Genomic DNA, 27,744 nt, shown 5'->3' on the forward strand with positions numbered 1-27,744 from the left:
ACTTTAGGGCCACACTGGGAGTTCTTGGGGTTTACTCCTGGTTCTAGGCTCAGGGATCACTCCTAGTGGGATTTGGAGGACCCTATGAAATGAGAGGCATTGAACCTGATTGGCTCATCAAGGCAAATGCCCTCTGCTTCCCCCACCTATTGTTTTAAATTTCGTCCTTTGCTGATATGCTATAATCTTAACATAATCTATTACATGTAATCTATTATATGTATGAATAAAACCTTGAAAATACAGCAATAATCCTTAGGATGATATGACATGACTCATTTCCATTACCCCAATCATATCCATATGCTGTACATGAATCTTACCTGGAGTTGATGGTCTTTCAAGCATATTCAAGTGATGGGAAATAAAGGCCTGACTATCATGAACAGTATCCATATCAATCTCCTCCTCATCTTGAGAATTAGAAAACTAAAATACACACATGAGATAAAGAAGAAAAAAAAAGAACCATTATATCACTTTATATTTCAATTTTAGCTTTTAGGAATGTTGGCAGAGAAGCTGTAAATGTAGCCCCAAAAATCTTTTAATAGATGTGATCTCCCTTTTCTCAAAAACTAGTAAGAGCCAAATATCCAATGGAAGCTGACTGGGAATTACCGGGAAGTGTGTAACAGCAAACATCTATCCCTACACCATGGGCAGAAGCAGTAAGTTGAGGTAGATTTGCACAAATAGCTGCTCCCCTAATGAGATAAATACATGGTGACAGAGACTAAATGAACCATTGGCTGCAGTGACTTAGGTAGATACTGGAGTACTTTTGTGAGTTGCTCTAAGAATCACTTCAAGTATTCAAAAAATTGTAAAGAAGGTGAATATTAATACAGGCTTAACCTGTATTTCTTACTCTGATCTTGAGTTTGACTTTACTGCTAACCTCATTCCTTTCCAATTTGACCTGGTTCTAGTGGGGTCCCAGTGAAATACCAGCCTTCCTCTTCACTCCCTGCTGCTGAACTCATGTATTACAGGATGCTTCCTGGGCAAGGTTACCATCTTTTCATGACAAAAGTCAAGATTAAAATGAGATTTCAGAAGATAAGTAGCTCTCATATTATAGCTAAAAAATACTCGCTACGGTTAAAACAAGCCAAGTGCCTCAAAGTTATCAGCAATGGCTTTAAAATAAACCTCATTTTTTTCCTTTCCAGTTTTTGGGTCATACCCGGCAGTGCTCAGGGGTTCCTCCTGGCTCTATGCTCAGAAACTGCTCCTGGCAGGCTTGGGAGACCATATGAGATGCCGGCATTCGAACCACCATTCTTCTGCATGCTATCTCCATGCTATCTCTCCAGCCCCATAAACCTCATTTTTCTGTCTGCTGGACTTTTAGAGAAGAATTTCAACAATCTCTCTTTAAGAGCTTTTCCAGAAAGATCTGTATCTCATTTTTATTCTGCGATTTAAATTCTGAATACAAGTAAGTTAAGAATTACAAATTTCCAAAGGTTTACAAGTATTTGGATCAGAAAGAATTCTTTGTAGTTCCTGGCCCACATCAGGCAGTGCTCGTGGCTTATTCCTGGCACCACTCCTGGTTGGCTCGGGAGACCATATGGGATGCTGGAAATCAAATGTGGGTTAACCATGTGTAGAAGGTTAGTGGCCTATGTGCTGCATTATCCCTCCGGCCCAGAAAGAGTTCTTTGATGAAACTTTTCTATGGATTTCACTTCTTTATAATCCAAAGTCTAGGATACATGTTAAATTTGCAGCATATAAGTATAAATTTTGGAAAAAGTAGATGAATAAATAATTTATATGACTGTCTAGATTAGAGAGAATCTGCATTTAAGAATTTCCAAACACCAATTCCCAGTTGGGAATTGCCAGGCAAGTATCTGGCATAAATATTGGTAAAAAATGAAGCATCAAGTATTGAAGCATTCTGTTACTAATAATAAAACACTGTATGATGTTTAATATGTGACTCAAAGGTCTTTCTGCAAAATCCAATACTTGTAATGCAAACCTAGAAACAAAAGCCCTTTTAGGGCCCGGAGAGATAGCACAGCAGTGTTTGCCTTGCAAGCAGCCGATCCAGGACCAAAGGTGGTTGGTTCGAATCCCGGTGTCCATATGGTCCCCCGTGCCTGCCAGGAGCTATTTCTGAGCAGACAGCCAGGAGTAACCCCTGAGCACCGCTGGGTGTGGCCCCAAAACAAAACAAAATAAAAAGCCCTTTTAAAGTCAAATATATACATACAATTAAAAAAAATTGTAAAGTATAATTTCCTCCCAAATCAGTAGTTAATTCATGTACCTGACCAGTCTCCTATTCATTAAACTCAACAAGCATTTTGCCTAGGTACTTAGAACATTTAGAACTATACTAGGTATAAAGCAGCAAAATAGTAAGTTCACGTGTTTAAACACCATGGAAAGCCAAGTTAGTACGTGACAGGTAAATTTTCACTTCAATTTCTACTGCTCAAAGGAGAAACTGCATGTCAAGAACAAAAATTCAGGTCATTCCTGAAGGAGTGAATAAACTAGCAGCACATCATTTGTTATGTGCAGCTAAGTAGTTGTCAGGAACACTTCATAAATTATTAAAGCGTTAAGCAAATGTTGGTGTGTGATTTTTAAAGTAGTAAGAGAAATAAATAGCAGCATTGAAAGTTGCCAGTTCAAAGAAAGCACTAAGTGTCTTTAGATGGTTCTATACAACAAAACTGCATCTTTCATCACACGATTCTTACAGGGTTCTGAAATCCAATGAGCTGTGCGTGAATACTTGGATTAATCACAACTTCTTGACTGTCTGCTATGGCCTCTGGAATTATAGTAGGATTCAAAACAGCTTTTTTCTCTTTTAGGTTAAGAACCAACCCAAGTTCTGGTAAGGGTAGGCATGATGGTCTACTGAGGCCAAAAAGGGTGAAGTACAGGTCCACAGCACCACAGCGTAATCTCCAGTCATGCGAGGTACCTAAAAAATCGAGATGTAAAGAGTCAGTATGCACATTTATGCATTTCTAACTGTTCCAGGCCTATAAAAAGGGAAGAGATAAAAGGAAGCCTAAAAAATGTGATTGAATAATGTAGGCCCCACTAGCAAACCCTCTAATTTAATGATGAATAGACGATTACAGAAACAATAGACATGAATGCCCACACCTGCCATCTTCCCAGCAGAAAAACAGCCCAGCTCCTCTACTAAGCTCCAAAAATAAAGTTCCCTGATAGTCTGGTTTATGGCAATACCTTTGTGACATTCTCAGAAAGGGTGGGTATGGGATCCTCTTTCTGTGCCCAGTGCCAAACCCTCAATCCTTCAACAGAAATAGCCTAGCTCTACGACTTAACCATAAAAAATTACCAAGCCATCAAATTTATTTCAAATCTGTAAATCCTGGACTGTGTGGCCATGTGACACCCCAAAATATTATAATACTGGTAAGCCAAGTACTATCACAGGAAATATTACAAAATTACAGTTATCTAACAAGCTAAGTGAGCCTAAGTGATAACACAGAAGGCTCAACTAGCACCATCCATGGCCCAAAAAATCCTAAGACAGCAACGTTAGTAACTTCATGGAGAGATAAAACAATGAGCTCAAACTGATCCTTGTTGATCCAAGTTTTGATAATTCATTTGTGTTACAACCAATATAAAGTAAATTTGTTTGCATATGCATGAAGACAGGCTATGGTGATACATGGAAAATTGGGTACACTGGTGAACTGGAGTCACAATAGTGGCAGGATTGGTGTCTCGACTGAGTAACTTGGTAAACCATGTTTGTTTTTGTTTTTGTTTTTGTGTCACACCCAGCAGTGCTCAGAAATCGCTCAGGCACGGGGGACTATATGGGATGCCGGGATTCGATCCCCATTCATCCTGGATGGGTTGCTTGCTAGGCAAGCCCTACCGCTGTGCTATCTCTCCGGCCCCAAATCACAGTGTTTTAATAAAAAAAAATGTTAAATAATGTTGCTAAAGCAACATTGGGGTTTTTGTTGTACTTAGGCTATAACCAGCAGTGCTCAGGGGTTATTCCTAGCTATGATAATGAGAATATGAAATGTCAGGGACTGAACCTGAGTCAGCCAGCGGAAAGGCAAAGACCCTACCTACTAGATTATTGCACAGGCAATAATCTAGAAAATTTTTACTTTATTCCATCTTCCTACAAAATAATTAACTTGCCACTAAAAATCTAGTATTCCAAAAGGTTTATTCTTTTAAGTCTACACTTAAATTTCTCCACTATGATAATCACTCCACTTTCATTTATTCTTTGTCTTATCTGCTTTTCTTCAATAGTCTGCTGGGAAGAAAGCATTTCAGGAACCTACCCCTTAAACATATTCTTTTTATTGGGGGGGGTGTGGGCCACAACTGGCAGCGCTCAGGGGTTACTGCTGCCTCTATGCTCAGAAATCACTCCTGGCAGGCATTCAGGGGACCATATGGGATGCTGGGATTCGAACCACCATTCTTCTGCATACAAGGCAAATGCCCTACCTTCACACTATCTCTCTGCCCCACCCCCCAAACATATATTTTTTGGGGGCTCACACCCCGCAGTGCTCAGGGGTTACTCCTGGCTCCATGCTCAGAAATCACTCCTGGCAGGCTCGGGGGACCATATGGGATGCTGGGATTAGAACCAATGACCTTCTGCATGAAAGGCAAATGCCTTACCTCCATGCTATCTCTCTGGCCCCCACTTAAACATATATATATATATATATTGTTTGTTTGTTTGTTTTTGGAGGGGCCACACCCGGTGGTGCTCAAGGGTTACTCCTGGCTGTCTGCTCAGAAATAGCTCCTGGCAGGCACAGGGGATCATATGGGACACCGGGATTCGAACCAACCACCTTTGGTCCTGGATTGGCTACTTGCAAGGCAAACACCGCTGTGCTATCTCTCCAGGCCCGCTTAAACATATTTTAATACTGAAATTATTACTGCTTTCAGGTTTAAATTTAAAAAGCCACAATTCTAAAGTTGGACTTTGTTACATAAGAATTAGTCAAACTTTTATATTTTCACTGTTTTACTAGATATTTAAATAAACAAAATGGAAACAAAAATAAGCAAAATCCAGAGATGGCAAAAGGGGCCAGAGCGGTGGTGCAAATGGTAGGACATCTGACTTACACTCACTAACCCAGGACAGACTGCTGTTTGATTCCCCAGCATCCCATATGGTCTCCCAAGCCAGGAGTGATTTTTGAGCACATAGCCAGGAGTACCCTTGAATGTACTGGGTGTGGCCCAAAAACCCAAACCCCCACCCCACCCCCGCAAAAAAAGTAGCTAAACAACCAAAGTCAATTTCTCTCAATGTCTCAATGTCTCCGTTAAGTCTTGATTTTTTCACTTCCAAAAATGCTAATTGACCCTATAGCAAAGACAAACTCAGAAGGCACTCATTCAAGGCTTTTTATATTTATTCTGTGGCTACACCAGTAGTGCTCAGGGTTTACACCAAGAGATCACTACTACTAGTACTTGGAACTGTATGTGGTGCTGGTGATCCAACCAGTCAGTCACATTTAATGGGAAGCCACCATACCATCTCTCTAGGCCCACATACCAAGTATTCTTTTATGCGTTTCTACCCATTCCACCCTGCGGAATACCACTATTATTAAATATAAAGACTGATCTGGGAGCCAGACAATAGCACAGTGGTAGAGTGTATTCCTTGTACGTGGCTGACCAGGATGGACCGGAGTTCCATCCCTGGCATCACATATGATCTCCCATATGATCTGCCAGGAGCGATTTCTGAGCACAGGCCAAGACTAACTCCTAAGAGTGGCCACGTGTGGCCCCAAAACAAAAATAAGACTGATAAAATCAATCTGTGACCTAAGGCTTCCAGCAAAATTTATGGGCCACTGATACAGTTCAAAAATGCTGACATGTTTGAACTGAGTTTGATTACTAGTCCTAAAGGCCAGCACCATTGAATAACACAGATGGCCCTCAAGAACTACCAAGCGAGGCTGTGGTGGCTCCCAGAACTGTATTATTTAATACAGTTTGGTCTCTGAGCACCAAAAAGGAGGGCACCAGCAACTAAACTGTCATGTTTTCTCGGCTCGGTCAAGTATCACGGAAGTGGTCCCTAGGCATACCACCACTCAAAAAAAGCCCCAAAACCTCTCTCTGTAACAGTCTTTCGTTCCTTGTACACCTGCAAAGAAAAGGGCAGTTGGCAGAATTGATGCTGATACCAGTAATTTAGAGAATTTAAGATAAATGAAAAGCTCTACAGATTCTTCTGGACATAGAAAACAAACTCCCTAAATACTTAATTATGACTAAGCATTATGGTCTCAAAAGAGAATCATAATAAGAAGCACAAAGGGAGAAAAGTTGCTATAATACTGGATAGTGTAAAATGGTTTTGTAGTTTTCACTCACAAATATGAGAATATGCACTTCCACTTAACATTTCGACTGAATTAAAAAAAAAAAAAAACAGTACCATAATTTTAAAACATCAGATCAAAATTTCAGAGCACAGACCTTGAAGAAAGACCCGAGCACTACTAGGTGTGGCCCCAAAACCAAAACCAAAAATAAACCCACTGAAAATAAAAATACTCTTACTAATCAAAATTTAACCATTGCCATCTCACCAGAATTCATTAGTTTCCAAAGCTGATCAACAAGGGCCTCATTGCATAAGGGAGACTCCATGTTCTTGATAAATGGTGGGTTCTTGGTCAGCATGGTCAGAATTTTATGCCTGAAAGAAAAAAAAAGTTAAAGTATTTGAAAATTAGTGTTCCTACTTCAACATCTTCTTAGGTATAGCTTTGTGTTTATATTCAACTTCATTTCAAAGTTGGAGGCGAAAAAGTGGGGGCAAAGTTCATGAAACAGGAGATACGGGGACTATGATAGAGTTCACAGCACTGGGACTGGTGGGCTGAAGTAATAACACAGTGGGCAAGGCGTTTGCCTTGCACATAGCCAACCCAGGTTCGATTCCCAGTATTGCATATGGTTCTCTGAGCCTGCCAGAAGTAATTACTGAGTGCAAAACCAGGAGTAACCTGAGTGGCGCTGGGTGTGGCCCAATAAACAAACTAACAAAACAAAGCATCCAAGGCAACAAACTCTGTCATCAGCAGTTTATGAGAGGCTATTAAAACACATTCAAATCTTCTAAAAATTAGTCCATAAGATCAAAAGAAGATGGTCAGGAGCAGGGAGACAGTTCAAAGGCCATAGCTAAAACTGTACAACTGAGCACCAGATTTGATCCCCAGGACAACATGCTCCCGAGTGATACCAGAGCACTGAGATGGGAGTAGACCCTGAGCACTGGAAGTGCTTCCCACCACCACCACCCAAAAATAATGGAGGAAAACAATGTACTTGATGAGTGACTTAAAGAAGAGACAGGAGTCAGGGGCCAGAGAGATAGCACAGCAGTAGGACGTTTGCTTTGCAAGCAGCCAAACCAGGACTGATGGTCGTTTGAATCCAGGCAACCCATATTGTCCCCTGAGCTTGGCAGGAGCAATTTCTGAGTGTAGAGCCAGGAGTAACCCCTGAGCACAGCCAGGTATGACCCAAAAACCAAAAAACCAAAAAACCAAAAAAAAAAAAAAAAAAAAAAAAGAGGAGACAGCACTTGGCCAATCCAGAACTGTGTATCCCCCTTCCAAAAAAAATGGGGACAGGCAGATAATTCAGATGGTTCCAAGGGTTAGAGGCTAAGTCTTCCATGTGCCAGGCCTTGAGCTCAATCTCTAGCACCACATGGTTCCAAGCACCTGGTATGGTTCTGTGTTCTCTAGAACCAGATGGTCAGGTGTCAGGACCAGTGGCCAGATCTTGCTGGGCAGGTCACCATCTTTCTCCACCATGCAAATAAGCAGAAAAAGAAAAGGAGTGGACTGGAGCGATAACAAAGTGAGTAGGGCATTTGCCCTACATATGGCCAATCTTGGTTTAAACAGCATTCCACATGTTTCTAAAATCACCAAAAGTGATCGCTGAGCACAGAGATAGTGGTGATCTTGATCACCTTCGGTCATGGACCCCACCCTGAAAAAAATGAATAAAAATAAAATAAAAATGAGTAAAAAAAAAAAGAAAAAGATGAGAGTAAGTTACAAAAAAATAGTTCAACCAGTTAAGTGAAAGAATAAGAGCCAGGCCTCATTAAGTTTAAGGAGTTCAAAACTTTGGAGTAATGAAAAAGGAAAAAAATTAGGCTGTAATTTTAATTGACATTTTAGCAATATCTTAAAAGTATACTTGGCAGAGCTTTAATTAGAACTAAGATTAAATCAGATGTGCACTGGGGAAAAAAATGAGAGGAAAAAGAACAGTTAGGTTATGGTTTAAATCATTCAATGTTTGGCTTCCATTCAGTTCTGCAAACTGAAAGACAATGGGCTCTCACTGTAACATTTCTACTTTGAAACTTTAAGGCTTTCTTTTACAGCTATGTCTTTTATAGTTATGAAAATATTTGGTCAGGAATGAGGCTATGTGGTAGATTACTTGCCTTGCATGTGTATGGCCCTGCAATCCCTAATGATGCAAACTAAACAAAACAAAACTGTAAGAAGGAAAGTAAAATATAAAAAATTAGACAGATATGGTGCCGGAGAGATAGCAGAGCAGTAAGGTGTTTGCCTTGTATGTGGCCAACTCAGGAGATGGTGGTTTGATTCCTGGAATCCCATATGGTCCTCTGTGCCTGCCAGGGGCAATTTCTGAGTGTAGAGCCAGATGTAAACCCCCCCCCCCAAAGTAGGTAAAGTATTTTTATGAATATGGCACTCATTTTCTTATCTTTATGGAATACATAATTACAGTACTAAAAGATTTCACAATCTTTATAAGAGCAAGTAAGCATTACAGAAAAATAACATCTAAAATCTGTGTCAATGGTCCTTCAACTTTTTCACACTTATGAATGACATCAGTTCACTGACAGGCAATTAAAACTCACCACTCCTTAGAGCTCATAAATGTTATATGCTCAATTTTAATCTGGATATGGAGTAACTTTGTTTCGGTTTTGGTTAGTGGACCATACAGTGCTGCTCATGGATCACTCCTGGAAGCATTGGGGGACAGTATGAAGCAACAAGGATTGAATTTGGGTCAGCAGCAAGCAAGGCCAACACCTTATACTTGTACTGTCTCCAACCCCAGAAGAACAAAATTGTCTATCTGATTGATTTCCCAGTTACCCTACATAAATACCAAAGTCAAAAAAAGCCACGTAAAACTTTATGGGATTTATTCATACTCAGATCATTACAAACTCTTGGTAAAGGTTGAATTGGAAATAACTTTGAAGCTATTATTTTACAAGAAGTAAAACAAGTACTTTTTTTAAAGTAAAAATAAATATTCCTTTAAAACATTTCTTTGAAAGTTGTTTTTAAGTTTAACACAGCAGAAAGACTTTTTGTTAATAAGGAAATATGCGTAATTAACTAAATAATCAAATCAATACTCAAAGGACATAAAGTTTAAAGGGAAACAATGACAATCTCATAATCATTTTTAAAAGATTAACATAATTACAGTAAGCATTTACTTTAGATACCTGCAAAGGACCAGCATCAAACTTTAAGAATGTCAAGGATTATTTCATATCCACAGCTGCAAAAACATCACATGAATGATCAAACAACAAAATTTCTGTTGGTGGATTATCCTAACCCTACCATCAATTACTCTCTATCAGGGGTCCTCAAACTTTTTAAACAGGGGGCCAGTTCACTGTCCTTCAGACTGTTGAATGGCCAGATTATAGTAAAAACAAAAATTATGAACAAATTTCTATGCACACTGCATATATCTTATTTAGAAGTGAAGAAACAAAATGGGAATAAATACAATATGTGGCCCGCGGGCCGTAGTTTGAGGACCATTGCATGAAATGGAGTTCAGAGGGTAGGGCATGAGCATTTGTCTTGCATGAGGCTTACCAGGTTCAATCCTTGGCATCCCCTACAATCCCTCAAGTACTACCAGCAGTATTTCTGTGTACAAGGCCAAGAGGAAGCTCTGAGCATTGCTAGGTGTGGCCCCAAACCAACCAAACAACAACAAAAAAAGATAGCTTTGCAAAGACAAAATTTAGCAGGACACTATTCATGTGTGTAACTTTTTTTGGGAGTCATACCCGGCAGCGCTCAGGGGTTACTCCTGGCTCTGTGCTCAGGAACCGCTCATGGCAGGCACAGGGGACCATACAGAATGCTAGGATTCAAACCACTGTCCGTCCTGGGTCGGCTGCATGCAAAGCAAACACCCTAATGCTGTGTTATCCCTTCGGCCCCAATGTGTAACATTTCTTTAAAAAAAAAAATAAAAAAAGGCTTGTTCCTAGTTCTTTGTAACAATTTAAATGAATATTCTAAAATAATTCAATTTACCTTCTGACTTCACAACAAAACATATAGCACAAAACTAACCTTACATAGGGTACAGGGTCATTCTGAATCATAGTAAGTAGCCATTGTAGTTCTTCATAACTCCTGTCCACTAAAAATGTAAAAAGGAAATATATTTATTGTGAATTAAAACAAATAAAAGGGAGTTTATAATCATTGATGGAGTTCTAAATAGTGGTGAAGGCTGTGGAAAGCTTCATTTTTTATGCAATAGGTCACTGTACATTTTACAAGTATCCTACTGCATATATAAGCTCCATGTACTGAAATAAAACACGAAGTACATTTTTCTCTAAAATACAAATTAATGGTAAATACAACAAAGAAAACTTTAATTTATAAGGAGTCCTAAGTTAGAAATGACTATCTCTAAATGGAAAGATGAGTTCAGGTAAAATTCTAAGATTTAAATAAATTTATAAAGAGGTCTGATACTCAAGGGAGTGTCACTTATTTATACAGTCCGATAAACTGCTTTCGTGGGCTAAAAGAGACAACACAGGGGCTAAGCATTTGTCTTGCTTGTGACCAACCAAGGATCTATCTCTGGCCCTGAAAATACCTCCTGACCAAGAAAGATCCCTAAGCCAAGAGCCAGGAGCACTGCGCATGTGCTACCAAACAATTGCCTTCGTTGGACTGGCTGCTTTAAGATGGAAGAGCAGCCTTTGCTTTACAAAAGAATATAAAAAGGATTTACAAATGAGGTGCTAAATATTACTGATCAACAAAATGAACCACACTAGCTATTTCCACTTCTATTTTTTTTATGTTTTGGTTTTTGAGCTACATCCATCAGTTCTCAGGGTTTACTTCAGGAGTATGTCAAATATTGAGGTTGGCCATGTGCACCGCAAGTGTCCTATCCACTATAGTAATTGGTGACTCTAAGCTGTGTTTTGTGATTTGAAATTTTTATTTCAGAATTTCATTTCTATTATTTTCATCCTTTTTCTGTTTTGTAATGATCTGGGATCTAGTCACACCAATTAAATGATAATGTCTACCTAGTATTCTTTTGGAACTCAGAATATTAGAACTTTATTTCATTCTGAATTATATTAATTTATAAAATATTTATATCTTGGCTTCAATGAAAATTCGTAAACTTTGAGAAAGAAGATTAGGAATAGTGGCTTATCTGGTGGATGTCAAGACATCTAGACTTCAAGAATGGTCAAATGTTCAAACAAAATTGGAGAGATAATAAGACTTCATTTTGTGCCAAGCTCATTTAAGAAAGTACCGTATTTGCCGGCGTATAAGACAACCCCCTAATTTTGCAGTTAAAACATAGGTTTAGGCCTATAATCGCTGTATCAGACAGAACGTTCCTGTGCTGCATGTGCTGCGCTGCATGTGTTCCTGTGCTCATGTACCACAGTGAGCTAATCACAACAAGCAAAGGTTCAAAGGTTATACTGTAATAGACTTCTTCTCTGACTCTGGCCAATCTGAGCAGGCTTTTTACAGTGTAGATTCGGGTCCTGAACATTGTCTAATTTGCATGCATAAAAAGCCTGCCTGGATTGGCTGAGTTAGAGAGGCGGTCCAAGCAGCCTTGCAGTGATTGGTGCAGGATCAAGTTGGAAAATTCGTTTTGTGCAATATTCAGACAATTTTCGTTTAGCGGCATATTGAAACATTTTTTGTGATATACTCGGCGTATAAGATGACCCGCGATTTTCGGTTGACTTTTTTTTGTTTCAAAAGTCATCTTATACGCCGGAAAATATGGTAAATAAAGTTTCTACAGCATCATCTCTTAAAATTTAACCCTTAATACAGTTTCCTTCATAACTGATCTTGTTAAAGCACTTCCTCTACCCCAGTGACTCTCAGTCTGGCTGCGCAGACAGGCTGAGGCAGTGACAACAGTGAGGCCCACACTCAGCATTGCTGAGGCCTCCAGGGTGGTGCCAGCAGTGGTGGTGGTGCGGAAGGAGACCGGGCTGGTATTCAATGGCAGGGATCAGACCACAGGCAACCAGTGTATTTGTCATTTGTTGCAGCTCTCTATGCCATTACTCTGCTGCCACCAAGTTCTTTCAAATATCTGCAACCATGATCACATGTTGACTCTTACTGACCTAGGTTTGGATCATTCCATTCGCCTCTGTGTTGGAACAAACATTATGAAGTAAATTTGTGCCTGAAGAGGGCAAGCTGGGGTGGAGTGTGGGAAATTGTGGAAGGAAGGTCAACGAATATTGGAATTAATGTTGAGATACTCAATGTCAGAAAAGGCTGTATTATGAACAGCTTGTACATCATGGTGTTACAATAAAGAAAATCTCTGTATTGTACAGAACTTACTTTTACTAGCATGTATTTCTTCCTAGTATAATATGCACATCTCTTTCTTGACAATTACCTTTAGTATAATCAACCACAGCTTCCAAAGCCGCTATCCGAATGTCTACAAAGTGGCCATATTCTGCGTAAGACTTGAAAAGAGCTGGATCACTTGGCACATGTCCATTCTTCTGCAGCACTCGTATTGCTCTCAGACAACTAGGAAAAGGATAGAAATATTTGTTAAAGGAACTGGAATAGGGAAGTAGTGTTTGCCTTGCACACAGCTGACTGGGGACAGAGCTGGGTTTGATTCCCGGCATCCCATATGGTTCCCCACAAGCCTGCCAGGAGCGATTTCTGAGCACAAAGCCAGGAGTAAGCCTTGAGTGCTGCAGTGTGTGGCCCAAAAACCAAAAGGAAAAAAGAAGGGAGAGAGGAGGGAAGGGAGGAAGGGAGGAAGGGAGGGAGGGAAGGAGGGAGGGAGGATGGTTTTCTGTTTGTTTGGTTTAGTTATCAGGCCATAGCTGGCAGCACTCAGAGGTCACTCTAGGCTCTGAACTCAAAAATCGCTCCTGGCAAGCTCGGGGGACCATATGGGATTTTGGGGATCAAACCCAGGTCCCTCCTGGGTTGGCAGCATGCAAGGCAAACACCCTACCGCCATGATATTACTCCCGTCCCAGAATGATAGATTTGTTAAAGATGTTCTGATTAAAACGTGTTTCCTAGGTATCAGATTTAATTTTGATGAGAGACTGAAAAATTAATTATTTGAATCAACTCCCCCCGTCTTTTTTGGTTTTTGGCCACATCCAGTGACGCTCAGGGGTTACCCCTGGCCATGCGCTCAGAAATTGCTCCTGTCTTGGGGGAGTTTATGGGAGGCCAGGAATCAAACCAAGGTCCATTCTGGATTGGCCATGTGCAAGGCAAATGCCCTACAGCCATGCTATCGCTCCAGCCCCAATTTCCTTTTTTTAATTTAATTAATTTTTTTATTTTGGGCTGCACCTGGTAATGCCCAGGATTACTGCTAGCTCTGTACTGAGAAATTGCTCCTGGCCTGGGGGACCATATGGGACGCCAGGGGATCGAACCGCAGTCCGTCCTGGGTCAGCCTTGCAAGGCAACGCCCTACTGCTGCACCACCACTCCGGCCCCAACTTCCTTTATTTTTCTTTTAAAATAAAGCAAGATAGTTTTTATTGAATAAAATTTACTTAGATGTGAGGAATATGAGCTAAGGGCAGGCTTGAAAGAGCAAGCTGAATCAATAACTTAATGCTGTGATATTAAATGTTAGCAGTGAGTGGAATGATTTAGAATATCTAAACCCAGCACTCAATAAAAATGACAAAAAATGAATATATAAACCCTATTTAAGAAATAAAATGCTGGTACCAGAGAGATAGCATGGAGATAAGGCATTTGCCTTGCATGCAGAAGGACGGTGGTTCGAATCCCAGCATCCCATATGGTCCCCCGAGCCTGCTGGGAGCAATTTCTAAGCGTAGAGCCAGGAGTAACCCCTGAGCGCTGCTGGTGTGACTCAAAAACCAAATAAAATAAAATAAAATGTCAAAATGTCTTCAAAATTAAAATTTTATTATCATAACAGAATCACACCTAAGAAAATGTATTTAGTATTTACTGAATAAATGTATGCATCTATGCATTTATTGAAACAATAAAATATTATCTTCTTTTATCAAACTCCCAGACAGAACTTTCAGTAGTTATATAAAAAGGAAGTCGATAGACTCGAAAAGGCTTCATAAGAACTGAACAACAGGATATTTATAGTAGCTCAAATCAAGACAAAGAAACATTGGGGATAAATGTACAAAGTACTTTTGGCTTAAATAGAATATAAAAACCATTGTTTTCAGAGCTGGTAGGCATATTTCATTTCTATTTTGATTTTTTTTTGGTGGGGGGCACACCTGGCAGAGCTCAAGACTCATTCCTGGTATGGCTTGGGGAACCCATTAGGGTGTCAGGGATTGAACCTGGGTTGGTCACATGCAAGTCCTAGCTATTAAGTGGTGCTACTGCTTTTGCCCTCCAGTGTGTATGTCCTGCATGCAGGAACATGTATACATGTCCCATATGATCTGGGCAATGCTCCAGTAGAATCGGCCCTGAGACCCCAAACCAGAAAAAAAGAAAGTAAAACTCCAACTAGATGTTCAATACATATCATAATGTAAAAATTTATAAATTAAAATTATAAACATAAATTAGAACTTAAAATTATAGTTACAAGAAGAAAACTTGAAAGGCTTTCCACAAAAGGGTAATAATTACTGGTAAGTCAAAGAAGGTAAGATTTAAATTTTATCTATTTGTCTTATTTCCCAATATTCCTATCCTGAAAAGGAAAGTTCTTCTATAATTATTTAAAAAATAATTTTAAGGGAAATGTAAAGAATCATCATACCTAACAGTGATGGTATGTCTATAACTTGGAAGAAGTTTCTCCATATTCAAAAACCTGGTGATTTCCTCAAGTATGAGTCGCACATCCGGATTTAAGTTATCCAAAGTTCGAACTTCATTATTCACACTGACTGCAGGCGTAACAGAATTGGCAAGGGCATCAATCATTTCGGCACGATAATAGTTATCTGAAAACTGAGCCACAAAATCATTACAATTAATATTATAAAATTATGCTTGTTTAAAAAGCAATAAAGTATGTATAAACTTAACATTGCAATTTATCTGAAAACAAACTTTCTGGTATTCAACTATTGTTTTGTGTGTAGACACAGATTAGAACAGAAGGAGAAAGAGCTCTCTTGAGCTGGAGGCTAGCTCTAGCCGCATAGGGTTTGGGGAGACCCCCATGTGGAAGGTCTTCTCCATAACTTGGGTGCGCTGGGAGCCTTAATAGGCCCCCATCCTTCCCCTCTTCTGCCTCTGGCCTCCAGGCCTTCTGGGGTGGCAGCCCAGGCAGCCAGACAAGGTGTGTGTGCGGGGGTCCCTCCTGGATGAGGTCCCAAGCTTTCGCCGCCCTTCCCCCAGCTCTAGGGTGGGAAGGGCACAGGGTGTAGTGCGAGCAGATCCTGACTTCCAGCTCTCTATCCAATCATCTCTTGAGCTGGAGGCTAGCTCTAGCGGCAAGGGGTTTGGGGGAGACCCCCATGTGGAAGGCCTTCTCCCTAACTTGGATGTGCTGGGAGCCTTGATAGGCCCCTAGCCTTGCCCTCTTCTGCCCCCGGCCTCCAGGCCTTCTGGGGTGGCAGCCCAGGTGGCCAGACAAGGTGGACGTCCGGGGGTCCCTCCTGGATGGGGTCCCAAACTTTCCCCGTCCTTACCCCAGCTCTAGGGTAGGAAGGGCACAGGGTGTAGGGTGGGCAGATATTGGCTTCCGGCTCTCTATCCATCCTCTCTTGAGCTGGAGGCTAGCTCTAGCCGGTATGGGGTTGGGGGAGACCCCATGTGGAAGGCCTTCTCCCTAACTTGGGTGTGCTGGGAGCCTTGACAGGCCCCCAGCCTCCAGGCCTTATGGGGTTCCAGCCCAGGAGGCCAGAAACGGTGGGCCTTAACTTGGGGTGTGCTGAGATTTGCTCGGTTGCGCTAAGTTTGTCACTGGCAATTTCTGACTAGTTAATATATGGAAAACCGCACGGGGGTGCACTGCATGTATTAAGAGTATCCCTTATCTTTATGTTTGTTTAGCGTATCCAGAATGTCCATTTTGTATTCTTCCCTTTTCCACACCCCTACAAAGCTCATTTTTACTCCTTAACTCTCTCACCCCCCCCAAACATCACTAACCCACATTACTCTTTTTAACTTTAGTACTGCACAATCCTAATCACAGACCAAAGCTGTGCATCGTGTGTGACAACCCCAAACTGTTTCAAAAGACATTAAATGGACACGTATTTCTTTAGAATATTTTGTGTTTTTTCTCTGACAGCTATAAGTCTTACTAAATATTCTCTTATACAGTGACGATTCTAACCACTTTTTATCTTCCCTTTACGAGCTGTTCAACAAGGGATTTTGTTGAAAGAGTCCCCCAGTTTAATGCTTATGATTGAACCATGTCATGGGGATTGTTGGACTTGTTCTTATGGCCCCCATATGCGCCAATAACGCCACGTGGCATTGCTCCTTTTTTGCATAGGCACATTAAAATGGGAAAATACTATACATACAAATAAGATCCTATCTATTAGAGATTGGAACACACAAATCTTGTAGTGCAAAGGGACCTTCACCCTGAACATTGACATAACGACCTGGCACAGGCCTCAGAAGAAAGGCCATTTTCCATTCAACCCTGAACCAGGGAAGCCATCCACAAAACATCCAGGTTTGTCTATAACATCACCTGGAAGTAATCCTCTACCACGGAAGACCCTACCACTGCTCAGACACCGACCTGCTCAAAAGAGACTTCCCTTAACACTGAGAAGACTTAACAACAACGACCTGCTTAACAGGACAGGGCTCTCTGCATTGCCCTTTAATGGTGAGGTGAAACAAGAGGACGCTCCACATCCTGACTTCAATGTAGGATATACAGATTCCAGGATCTTTAATACAGAAACATGATACCAACAACAGAGACTGTGTGAAAAATAAAAGTGTGTTGGCACTACAATGTCTTGGATTAGACGATCTAGCTTGTCTGGACCCTAGAGTTGGTCTTATGCCAGGAAACTTCAGGGGCCGGGTCTCTTTGTATTTAGGCCAAGGTTATTCCGTTCCATGCCCCTCATATTTTGGTGGGCCTATGCAAACAAGAATTGCCACTCTAACACCGTTTTTACTGTGTTCCTTTGACTGTAATCCTTAAAAAAAAAAAAACCACTTAAAATTTGAGGTTAACTTAAGCTAATATGCATGTACATGGAAATGTAAAAAATACTATGCCTCTAATGTTTAAGGAGTTACGTAAGTTTTATGGCTTTAGATTGCCTTGTGTGCTGTTAAGAAATATTATAATGTGTTACAATCTGGGGACTTGAGGGACAAAGTAATTGTACATGGATTCTGTTTTATTTATCTTAATGTTCTTTGGCTGTAAGTTCAAAGTTAAGATATCAGCAAGGGAACTTCTGAGAATTATGTTATGGCTGATTGTCCTTCCACTGTAACTTTACCTTGTCCTCTTTCTTTGCATCTTTGTTCTCATAATTAAAAATAAAAAATTTTTTAAAAATTATGCTTGTTTAAAAAGCAATAAAGTATGTATAAACTTAACATTGCAATTTATCTGAAAACAAACTTTCTGGTATTCAACTATTGTTTTGTATGTAGACACAGATCAGAACAGAAGGAGAAAGAGTATCAGTAATTGACACATTACTTCACAGAATAAATTTTTACTTCATGTAAGGTACCTTTCATACAGTACATGAATCCAGCCTGATTCTTATAAAGTAAAAATTCAAGTCATCCTAGTAGTAGAGAGCTTTAGATGAGCTCTTCAGTGTAGCCCTCTCACTTTTGAACATATACACAAGGATCAGCACTATTATTTGTGGGACGCCTCAATATGAGAAAGAAAGACTGGAGGGCAGGGTCAGGAGATAGCTCAAAGGCTAGTGCTCATGCAGAGTATGTAGGCTCACCTCAGCATGGGCTCCCCCAAGGACAACAGAGAGCAGTCTTTTGAGTATAACTGGATGTAGCCTCCTAATACCCACCCCCCAAAAAACAGGAAAGAAAATAGACCAAAATAATGGAGAGGGGGCACAGAATGGGATTTGGAAGCACCAAGAAAACACAAAGGAAAAAAACCAAGGATAAGAGGACCCTCTAGAGAGATAGTCTTGCATGCAACCAACCCAGGAGAGACTCGGTTCTAATTCCTGGTATCCCATATGGGCCCCAGCCTGTCATCGGTGATTTCTGAGTGCAGAGCTGAGAGGACCCCTGAGCTCGCTGGGTGTGACCCAGAAAGCAATCAGTCAATGAATCAATCAATATATAAAGTTAAAAAAAAAAAAAAGGCAACCCAGTATGGGGCAGGGAGATGCTACAGCGGCATGGAACTTGCCTCGTAGGTGATCCCAGCTAGGAGAGATCCTTGAATGCTGCCTGGTATGGCCCAAAAGAAAAGAAGAAAAAAGGGCCAGAGCAGTGGCACAAGTAGTAGGGTGTTTTCCTTGCAAGCACTGATCTAGGACTGACCACGGTTCTATCCTCTGGCATCCCATATGGTCCCTGTCCCCCAAGCCAGAAGCGATTTCTGAGCACATAGCCAGGAGTAAACTCTGAGCGTCACCAGGTGTGGCCCAAAAACCAAATAAAGGAAAAGAAAAAAGAAAATGAGTAGAGAATAAAAGCCAAAATCATTATTAATAGATAAGGACATACCTCAAACAGAACATATTTATAATAGAAATAAATATGTAGCATCAAATTGAAATATAATTTCAAAAACTGAAGGTAATATTCACTAAAAAAATACTACAAAGTAACAAAAACACAGGAATACTGGAAAGCTGGTACAGAAAGCATAATTTAAGAATAAGAATAATTCAATCAAGAGAAGCAGAGGAAACCAAAGATATAGATTTATTATTTTCCACCACTGACAATAAAGTATACAGAATTAACTTTCCAATTACTTTTCATCAACTCTTCCAATTCTGATTCAATTTTGAGACGCAAAAGTATCTAAGGAAAAATTAAAATTCAGAGTATTATGAAATAACAAAAATGATTTTAATTTAAAAATGCTGGAAGAGCACTTACTTCAGTATTAAGAACAATAAGCAAACATTATCAGCAGCATAACTGAAAAAAGTAGCTTAAATTTTTTTTCCAAAAGCATTGTCACATGCTTCCAAAATTTCTCTTTTTAAGGAAAAAAATAAAATAAGAGGTTACAAAATTAAACAGCAGTTACCTAGTAAGTAGATTATATCCTTATTTTCCACAGTTTTAAGCTACTCTTGTTCTAATACACTACACTTCTATAAAGAAGGCTTAAGGTTTTAGTTTGTTGATTAAATTCCAAGACAAAAAAATTGCCCTATTTTCCATAAAGTCCTAAATTCTGAATCAATTCATCTTCTAAGTTAAAATTATTTTTCAAAACTCAGTCTCCATTTTTATTCCTTAATATATTCCCCTTCAAAAATACTTTTATGCCTACATCCTTTTTGTTTTGATATAATTTAGACACAAAAATTGGAATATTAGAAATAGGATATTTATATGCCACGTGAGTGAAAATACAAGAGACCTTTAAATACTCTAAGTTATTTACCTTCTTGAATCTTCCCCAATATAAAAGGTGTTCCATCTACTCTCCACACCCGCAAAGATCCAATCTATCACATATCCTTGCTTCTCTCATTCTAGTTTGTGAACTTAAATCATCCTTTTTATTCTTTCTCCCATAATGTGGGCAGTTTTACCTCCAAATTCCTTCCTCAATAGCCAGAAGAATCTTTTATCACAGTACTTAGTCCATCTTATTAAAATACTATTCCTTTACTTTTCCCCTCAAGCTTTACCCAGAAAACTGAAAATCATCAAAATTTAGTGATCACTGAGCACAGCCAAGTGTGGTCCTCAAGCCAAAACAACCAAACAGATGGATAGCATCTAATGACAAGTCTGAAAACAGAATTGAGGTTACTGGGGGTTAGGCGAGTGGAAGAGGCAGACTATTAAGTGACATCAGTATAGTGATGGAGGTCTTGGGCACTGACAATAATTGTGTTATCACAAAAATGGATGTAAACATTATTGCATCCATGCTACTGCAGCTATAACAAAACAGTTTAAATAAATAAAAACAAAATAAAAACATAATTTTAGAAGCCAAATTACCCAACTCAAACATCAATAAACAAAAAGGTCTCCTACGGACATACTAGTAGGCAAACACTGTGATCCTGAAATATTGAAAACTGATCATTTTTCTCCTTTTTGGTCATACCCAGCATTGCTTATCATGACATTGAGCGCAGGAATCACTCTGGCAGGCTCAGGGGACAATATGGAATGCCAGGGATTGAACCTGGGTCAGTGGCATGCAAAGCAAGTGCCCAACCTGCTGTACTTTCTATTCTGCACCTCCCCATAAGAACTTTGAAGGAAAAGTAACATGGAAATGCAATGACACAGCCCATCAATACAATTCCCAAAAGAATGACTTAGTCAATAAATATTAGCTGAAATTAAAACAAAAACAAAAACAAAAAACAGGGCCAGAGAGATAGCATAGAGGTAGAGCATTTGCCTTGCATGCAGAAAGATGGTGGTTCAAATCCTGGCCATCCTATATGGTCCCCCGAGCCTATCAGGAGTGATTTCTGAGCGCAGAGACAGGAATAACCCCTGACTGCTGCCGGGTGTGATCCAAAAACAAAACAAAACAAAAACAGATGGAAAATTTAAACCACTTAAAAAGATATTAAATAAGGTCAACAGAACAAGTATACCACTTAGGAGACCAGAATTCAATCCCCAGTACATACTCCCTTATCTCTCATCTATCTCATTTGTAGGGTGCCTTCTACAAAACGTTTGCCTACATAGGCTTGCTCCTTATACAGCATCAGAGATGAAATCACGATTAAAACATTTAAAGCTAGGATATTTTTTTATAATAATTTATTATAAAAATTATAATGGAAATGTTCACATTTCAGTTGTTGCAATAAGTTATTAAACATATTTCATTGGTATTCAAAAACAATTCTCTGTAGTACTGATTTTAAAAAGTCATTTGAATAAAAGTCTTAATTTTATTATAAATCAAGACAAATAAACATAAGACTCAACTTATATGCTTCATTTGATTTTTCATTACATATGTCAACAAGTGTGTCTTTCTATGTGCTGTGCCTTTTGCGTAGAATAAACATCCCGAGGTGATGACCCTATGAACAAAACTAAGAAAATCTTATTTGTTTCTATATTTTCATTTGAGGGTCCATTTTGTACAGTGAACTTGAGGCTTTCCTCCTATTCCTTGCAAGTGGGCACTTTCCCACTGAGTTCCTTAAAACAGCATTCATTGTTCAGCCTTTTCACACCCAAAGACCTGCACCTGTCTGCATCCCAACCCAGGGTGTTGGGCCAATGGTGGGCAACCATTATATAATATAGACTATACCAGTTCATCAGCTGCTGGTGGAAGCCCACTGCCTGTGAATATGTATCTCCACTGTAGCAATTCGATTTGATAAGATTTCTCCATCAGGTTGAATCTTGAAGGCTCAGAATCAGACTATAATATGTAACAATAATCAACAGACAGACATTTATCATCTCTTCTACTTACTATCCTATACTGTCTACCATAGAATGTACCTGCTGTTGGTTAGAGATTAAAAGCAGTAACTTTTGTTTTGTTTGTTTTGTTTTTGGGCCACACAGGTGACACTCAGGGGTAACTCCGGACTGACTCTATGTTCAGAAATTAGTCCTGGCTGGCTTGGGGGACAATATAGGATGCTGGGGATCAAACCTGAGTTGGCCACATACAAGGCAAACACCCTAAACATTGTGCCATCACTCCGGCCTAGGCAATAATTTTTGGAGATGACATTCAAGTTATTTGCTAGTTAAATGAACATATTTAACAGTAAAAAAGGACAAAAGTCAAACATCTTCTAGTAAGTTATCTTAAGAAAGATCTGTTTCCTACGTATTACTCTGAATAAATGAATAAATAAAATTGGCTATTAGATCCCACAAAAACAAGATTTAGCTGGCTTCACCAATATAATAAATATTTGAAAAATAATTTTGGAGGGCTGGAGTAGTAGTATAGTGACTAGGACATTTGCCTTGCAAACAGTCAACCTGGGTTTAAACCCAAGCACCCCATCTCATCCCTTAAACCCTGCCTGAAGTGACCCAATAGCAAATAGAGAAAAGTAATCCAAGTCCCCTGGCTATGATCTCCAAACCAAAAAAAAAAAAAGTGTTTTTTTTTTTACCCCATTGCTTAATATAAATTGTATGTTTCTATCGCTCGCAAATTCAATTATCATGAATTTAAAAATGATTTCATTTCCTTAGGAAGATCACTGGATAGTTTTGTATTTACTTACCTTATTTTTTCTGTTGTCATTGTACTTGATTAAGTCTAAAATAAATGTTAAGACTTCTTTGGGACAAAGATTGTGAACGTCTCTCAATAAGGCCATTGCAACTGGCATAGTCTACAAAAAAGCAAATCAAGCATAAAATTTAGCTCTCATTAAAATGTTTCATGGAAGTAAATTTAGAAAAGTTACTGTGGGTTAACTACTGAGTGTCATTAATGACACTCAATGGAGATGGATGCACCCAAAGCTCAACATACTACATCCCCTGCTATGGAGAATATGTCTCAAACATTAAAGCCCAAGAGAACTAGGTAGAAAACCTGTAGATGGAACTACATAGATGTATATACAATGTAGCCTGTATGCTTTGCCTTTATTGGAAAGAACAAATGACAGACAATATTTAATGGAAATGAACCTCTACCAGTAAAATAAAGCAATTTTTACTCAAGGAAGAAATACAAAAATAGATCTAAGTTCCTCCCCATCCACAAACAAACAAACAAAAAAATAATTCAAATAATTACCTCCTATTAACTTAAAATAACCATTCCTCCTAATGGGAAACAAGAAGGGTGATGCCTTTCTTCATTTTTGAAGGACCAAAAGTAAATGGTTATTTTCCATAGAAATATCTGTGATGCATTCTAATATTGCCCATTATTTTAATAAAAAAAAACAACAAAACAAAACAAAAAAACAATGATCTGCTGGTGGTTGGAGAAATATATAGTACAGTATGCAGGGCACATGGCCTACTAGGTTTGATACCCAGCATTCCATATGGTCCCCTGAGCACAGTCAGGAGTAATTTCTGAGTGCACATCTAGGAGCAACCTCTGAGCATTGCTGGACAAGGCCCCCAACAAACAGTAAAAATAATCACAGCAGATAAAGTGCCTGCTTTGCAGGCTGGTCTGGGTTCCTTCCATCCCTAGAACAACATATGTCCTTTAAGCACAGCCAGGAGTGACACCTGAGGACAGAGCTTCCTCTTCACTGGTTCCTTTTACAGTGCCTAAGATGTCTCCACACATCTTCCTCTACACAAACAATCCAAGATAGTCTCTTAAATCTGCTTTATGTTCAACCTGTCTCTCTCTACAACTCCAAAGTCATTTGTTCTCTCTACTTCAACTTCACTTATTACTAGTTTATCCCAGTTATCCTTATTTCTGCCCTCAACATTATTACATTATGGGGAAAAATTTACAAGTGATTTTCAAGTTGCCCAAATGATGAACACTGACTGCCACATCCTTTCTTAAAACCACTCCTTCATAACACTGCTAAATTATCATTTACAAAAAAAATACTGAATAATAATCAAATTATAATTCTATTACACGATTATACTTCATATACTTAATCTCATTTAGCTCTAAACAAGATAAATTTTACAGCTGAGTTAACAAAAGCTTAAGAAACATGCCCTTGTGCAAACTGCTAGAGAATAATAGCACAGTTGTACCTGAAGCCAGGGCTAGATGCCTGACTCTAAAGTTAGGATGCACTATTTACGCTTTAGTTGACCTCCCACAGGAACAAACATACAGCTCAGGCATAAAGTGTATAGCTTGCTTGTACAAGGTTCTGGTTCTGTCCCTTGTACATATATGTGCATGCGTGCAAACACACTAAAAAGTAATAAAAAGGACTGTCATCAAAAAAGAACTGCATTTATTCTTTTGCTTGTTTGTTTTGTATTTTGTATTTGAGCCATACCCAGTGACGCTCAGGGGTTACTCCTGGCTATGCGCTCAGAAATCGCTTCTGGCTGGGGGGACCATATGGGACACCAGGGAATCGAACTGCGGTCCGTCCTAGGCTAGCGCAGGCAGACACCTTACTGCTTGCGCTACCGCTTCGGCCCCTGCATTTATTCTCATGTAACCAAGCAAAATGTCAAAGTATCTACTTCTATGTGCTTTAGTACTAATGATGATCAACACGTATTTTCAAGCAGCTCCGAATCAACTAAAGTTTCGTTAAAAAAAAAAAGTTCAGAATCGGAGAAATAGCATAGAGATAGGGTGTTTGCTTTACATGTAGAAGGACTGTGGTTCGAATTCCGGCATCCCATATGGTCCCCTGAGCCTGCCAGGAGTGATTTCTGAGTGTAAAAAGCCAGGAGTAACCCGAGTGCCGCCGGGTGTGACCCAAAAATCAAAAAAAAAAAAAAAAAAAAGCTATTGGAGGGACAGTGGGTAGGGCATTTTCCTTGCAAACAGCTGACTTGGATTTGATCCCCAGCACCACATATGGTCCCAAACCAAGAGTGATCCCAGAGTGCAGAGCCAGGAGCATAGTAAGGTGTGACGCAAAAACCATAAACCACCCAAATAGTCTAACAAAGAAAAAAAAATAAAAAAAGAAAAGAGTTCAAGGGCCCGGAGAGATAGCACAGCAGCGTTTGCCTTGCAAGCAGCCAATCCAGGACCAAAGGTGGTTGGTTCGAATCCCGGTGTCCCATATGGTCCCCCTGTGCCTGCCAGGAGCTATTTCTGAGCAGATAGCCAGGAGTAACCCCTGAGCACTGCCAGGTGTGACCCAAAAAACAAAAACCAAAAAAAAAGAAAAAAAAAAAAAAAAAGAGTTCAAAAGACAAAATGGAAAAAAAGCTAAAAAAAGCTAAAAAAAGCTAAATGTTTTGTTTTGTTTTTGAGTTTTGGGTCACATCCGGCAGCACTCAGGGGTTACACCTAGCTCTACGCTTATAAACTGTTCCCGGAAGGCTCAGCAGACCATATGGGATGCCAGGATTCAAACCACTGTCCTTCTGCATCTGGCCCCGGCTAAATGGTATTTTAAGAAAACAAACTAACCTATTACTTGGATGGTTTCCAAATAAACTGAGAAATATACATCATGACATTAAATAAAGATTAAAAAATCAGAATGGTACCTTCTGTAGGAAATAACTTTGAAAACTCATGAAGTTGTTTGTTTTCACGATATTTGGACAAGTCTTACAACAGAACATTCTAGTGAAGAGTGACTTCATGGCTGGTGGTCCAGTCCATGTGCTCACCATTGAATTTGCAATCTGAAAATTAGAAACAAGTAATTTTTAGTGTCAGAGCCCTGAGTATTGCCAGATGTGGCCCCAAAATGAAACAACAACAACCCTCCAAAAAATAATTTCAGCATTTATACTTATGAGGCAGAAACAACACCATGTAGTTTTAAGTAAGGTTTTTCAGACTAACTTCAGTGAAACAATAATCAAGTACCTTCTATTTAAGCCTGTAAATAATGCTTCACTACAAAATACTTTATTTACTTGCTATTTATATTTTATAGACTATAAAAATCATGTCTAGGGGCCAGAGACGTGGTGCAAGCGGTAAGGCCTTGCGCGTGCTAGCCTAGGACAGACTGCGGTTCTATCCCCCGGCGTCCCATATGATCCTCCAACCAGGAGCAATTTCTGAGCACATAGCCAGGAGTAAACCCCTGAACATCACCAGGTGTGGTCGAAAAATAAAACAAAACAAAAAAATCATGTCTTAAGCATTTCAATTATAATTAACTTTAGCTAAATCCACAATTTTATGAACTGCAAGTTTAGCATAAACTAACACAAAATCTCTATAGAATTAAATTATATCCTTAGCTAATTAGCAAAGAAAATTATGCTTTTATTGTAAATCTTATTAAAACATAGGAATTTGGGGCCAGAGAGATAGCAAGAAGGCAAAGCATTTGCCTTGCAATCAGAAGGGCGGTGGTTTGAATCCTGGCATCCATATGGTTCCCCAGAGCCTGCCAGGAGCAATTTCTGAGCATAGAGCCAGGAGTAACCCCTGAGCGCAGGTGGGTGTGACCCAAAAAACAAAAAACAAACAAAAAAACAAAAAAACCAACAACAACATAGGAATTCAACTATCATTAAAGATAAAACAAATCTAACCCACTAAAATGTTGGAAAATGGGTTTAGCAATAAGGAAGATAAAAAGAGTTTGCATATAAGAATGAACCTATTATGTAGATTTTTTTTTAAGTAACAAGAAACAATTATTTCTGCCCAAATTTTTGTTTGCACTTTTCTGGTGTTCATTTGTTCTACCTTCAGTTTTGGGGGCACCTGAAGAAAGATATTTTATTTTCTTAACAAATTAACTTTTCTAGCATGTCAAATTAGAGAAACTATGATTTCCAATTATATATTCCTAATATTAATTGTTAAGCTCAAATGAACAAAATTGCCAGTGGAAAAATTAAGATAAACTGATTTCTTGTACTATAATGTGAAACAGCAATTGAAGCAAGGTTATTCTGCTTCTTACCAATACAAGCTCAGCTTCAAAAATAGAACTGGCAATTCAATAATAAAAAGGTAACACATTCTCTCCGGTTTGTGACTTTTCAGGTATGAGATCTATACCATTTTAGGGCATATTTATTTTCAGGAAAAGAGCCATGTTTCTTGCATATCAGTCTTGTTAAAAGCATTTATAAGAGGGGTCAGAGGTCTCTGCAGGAATACAGAAAGTAAAGCACTAGCCTTGCATGCAGCTGTGGCAGATATGACCCTAATTCCAATCCCTGGCTCCTACCCCATTCTCCAGCACCACCAGGGCTCACCTACGAGTCCAGAGTCTGAAATGCTCCTGAGCATAGCCAGATGTGGGCAAAAAACAAAACAAAACTAGCGTTTGTAAAAGCTTTGAAAGGATTACCACGTAAAATTAAAAATGACGGACTATTTTATAACTGAAATCCAACTACAAACATGTTTGTAATCATGGTGCTTAAATAAAGATATTATAAAACAAGATGACGGATTAATTCTAATTAGTTTTCAGAGAGTATATCTAATGAGAATTATTCTTGGTTTGGGGATAGAGGTGGCCCCCCAGTGCTCAGAGACCTTACAGTGCTGGGGATCCAGCATATGAAGCATGCACCCGGCCTGTGCTATCTTCATGATACAAGAGCTGTTTGTTTGCTGCATGCTGTGCCATCTTGTTTTCTTTTT

General features: G+C 39.3%; 1 protein-coding gene across 1 annotated transcript in view; it reads right to left on the reverse strand.

Moving 5' to 3' along the window:
* The window catches only part of TAF2 (TATA-box binding protein associated factor 2), a 90,807-nt gene that overhangs the window by 20,681 nt on the left and 42,382 nt on the right, over positions 1-27,744 (reverse strand). The window contains exons 17-24 of the mRNA XM_049773385.1: positions 25,668-25,808; positions 22,766-22,876; positions 15,166-15,359; positions 12,802-12,941; positions 10,449-10,518; positions 6,633-6,742; positions 2,727-2,956; positions 324-429 (exon numbers count right to left, since the gene is read on the reverse strand). Coding sequence (XP_049629342.1) covers positions 324-429; positions 2,727-2,956; positions 6,633-6,742; positions 10,449-10,518; positions 12,802-12,941; positions 15,166-15,359; positions 22,766-22,876; positions 25,668-25,808 — 1,102 coding nt within the window. The remainder of the gene's footprint in view (positions 1-323; positions 430-2,726; positions 2,957-6,632; positions 6,743-10,448; positions 10,519-12,801; positions 12,942-15,165; positions 15,360-22,765; positions 22,877-25,667; positions 25,809-27,744) is intronic.

The sequence above is a fragment of the Suncus etruscus genome, chromosome 5 (assembly GCF_024139225.1).
Source record: "Suncus etruscus isolate mSunEtr1 chromosome 5, mSunEtr1.pri.cur, whole genome shotgun sequence".
Taxonomy (NCBI): domain Eukaryota; kingdom Metazoa; phylum Chordata; class Mammalia; order Eulipotyphla; family Soricidae; genus Suncus; species Suncus etruscus.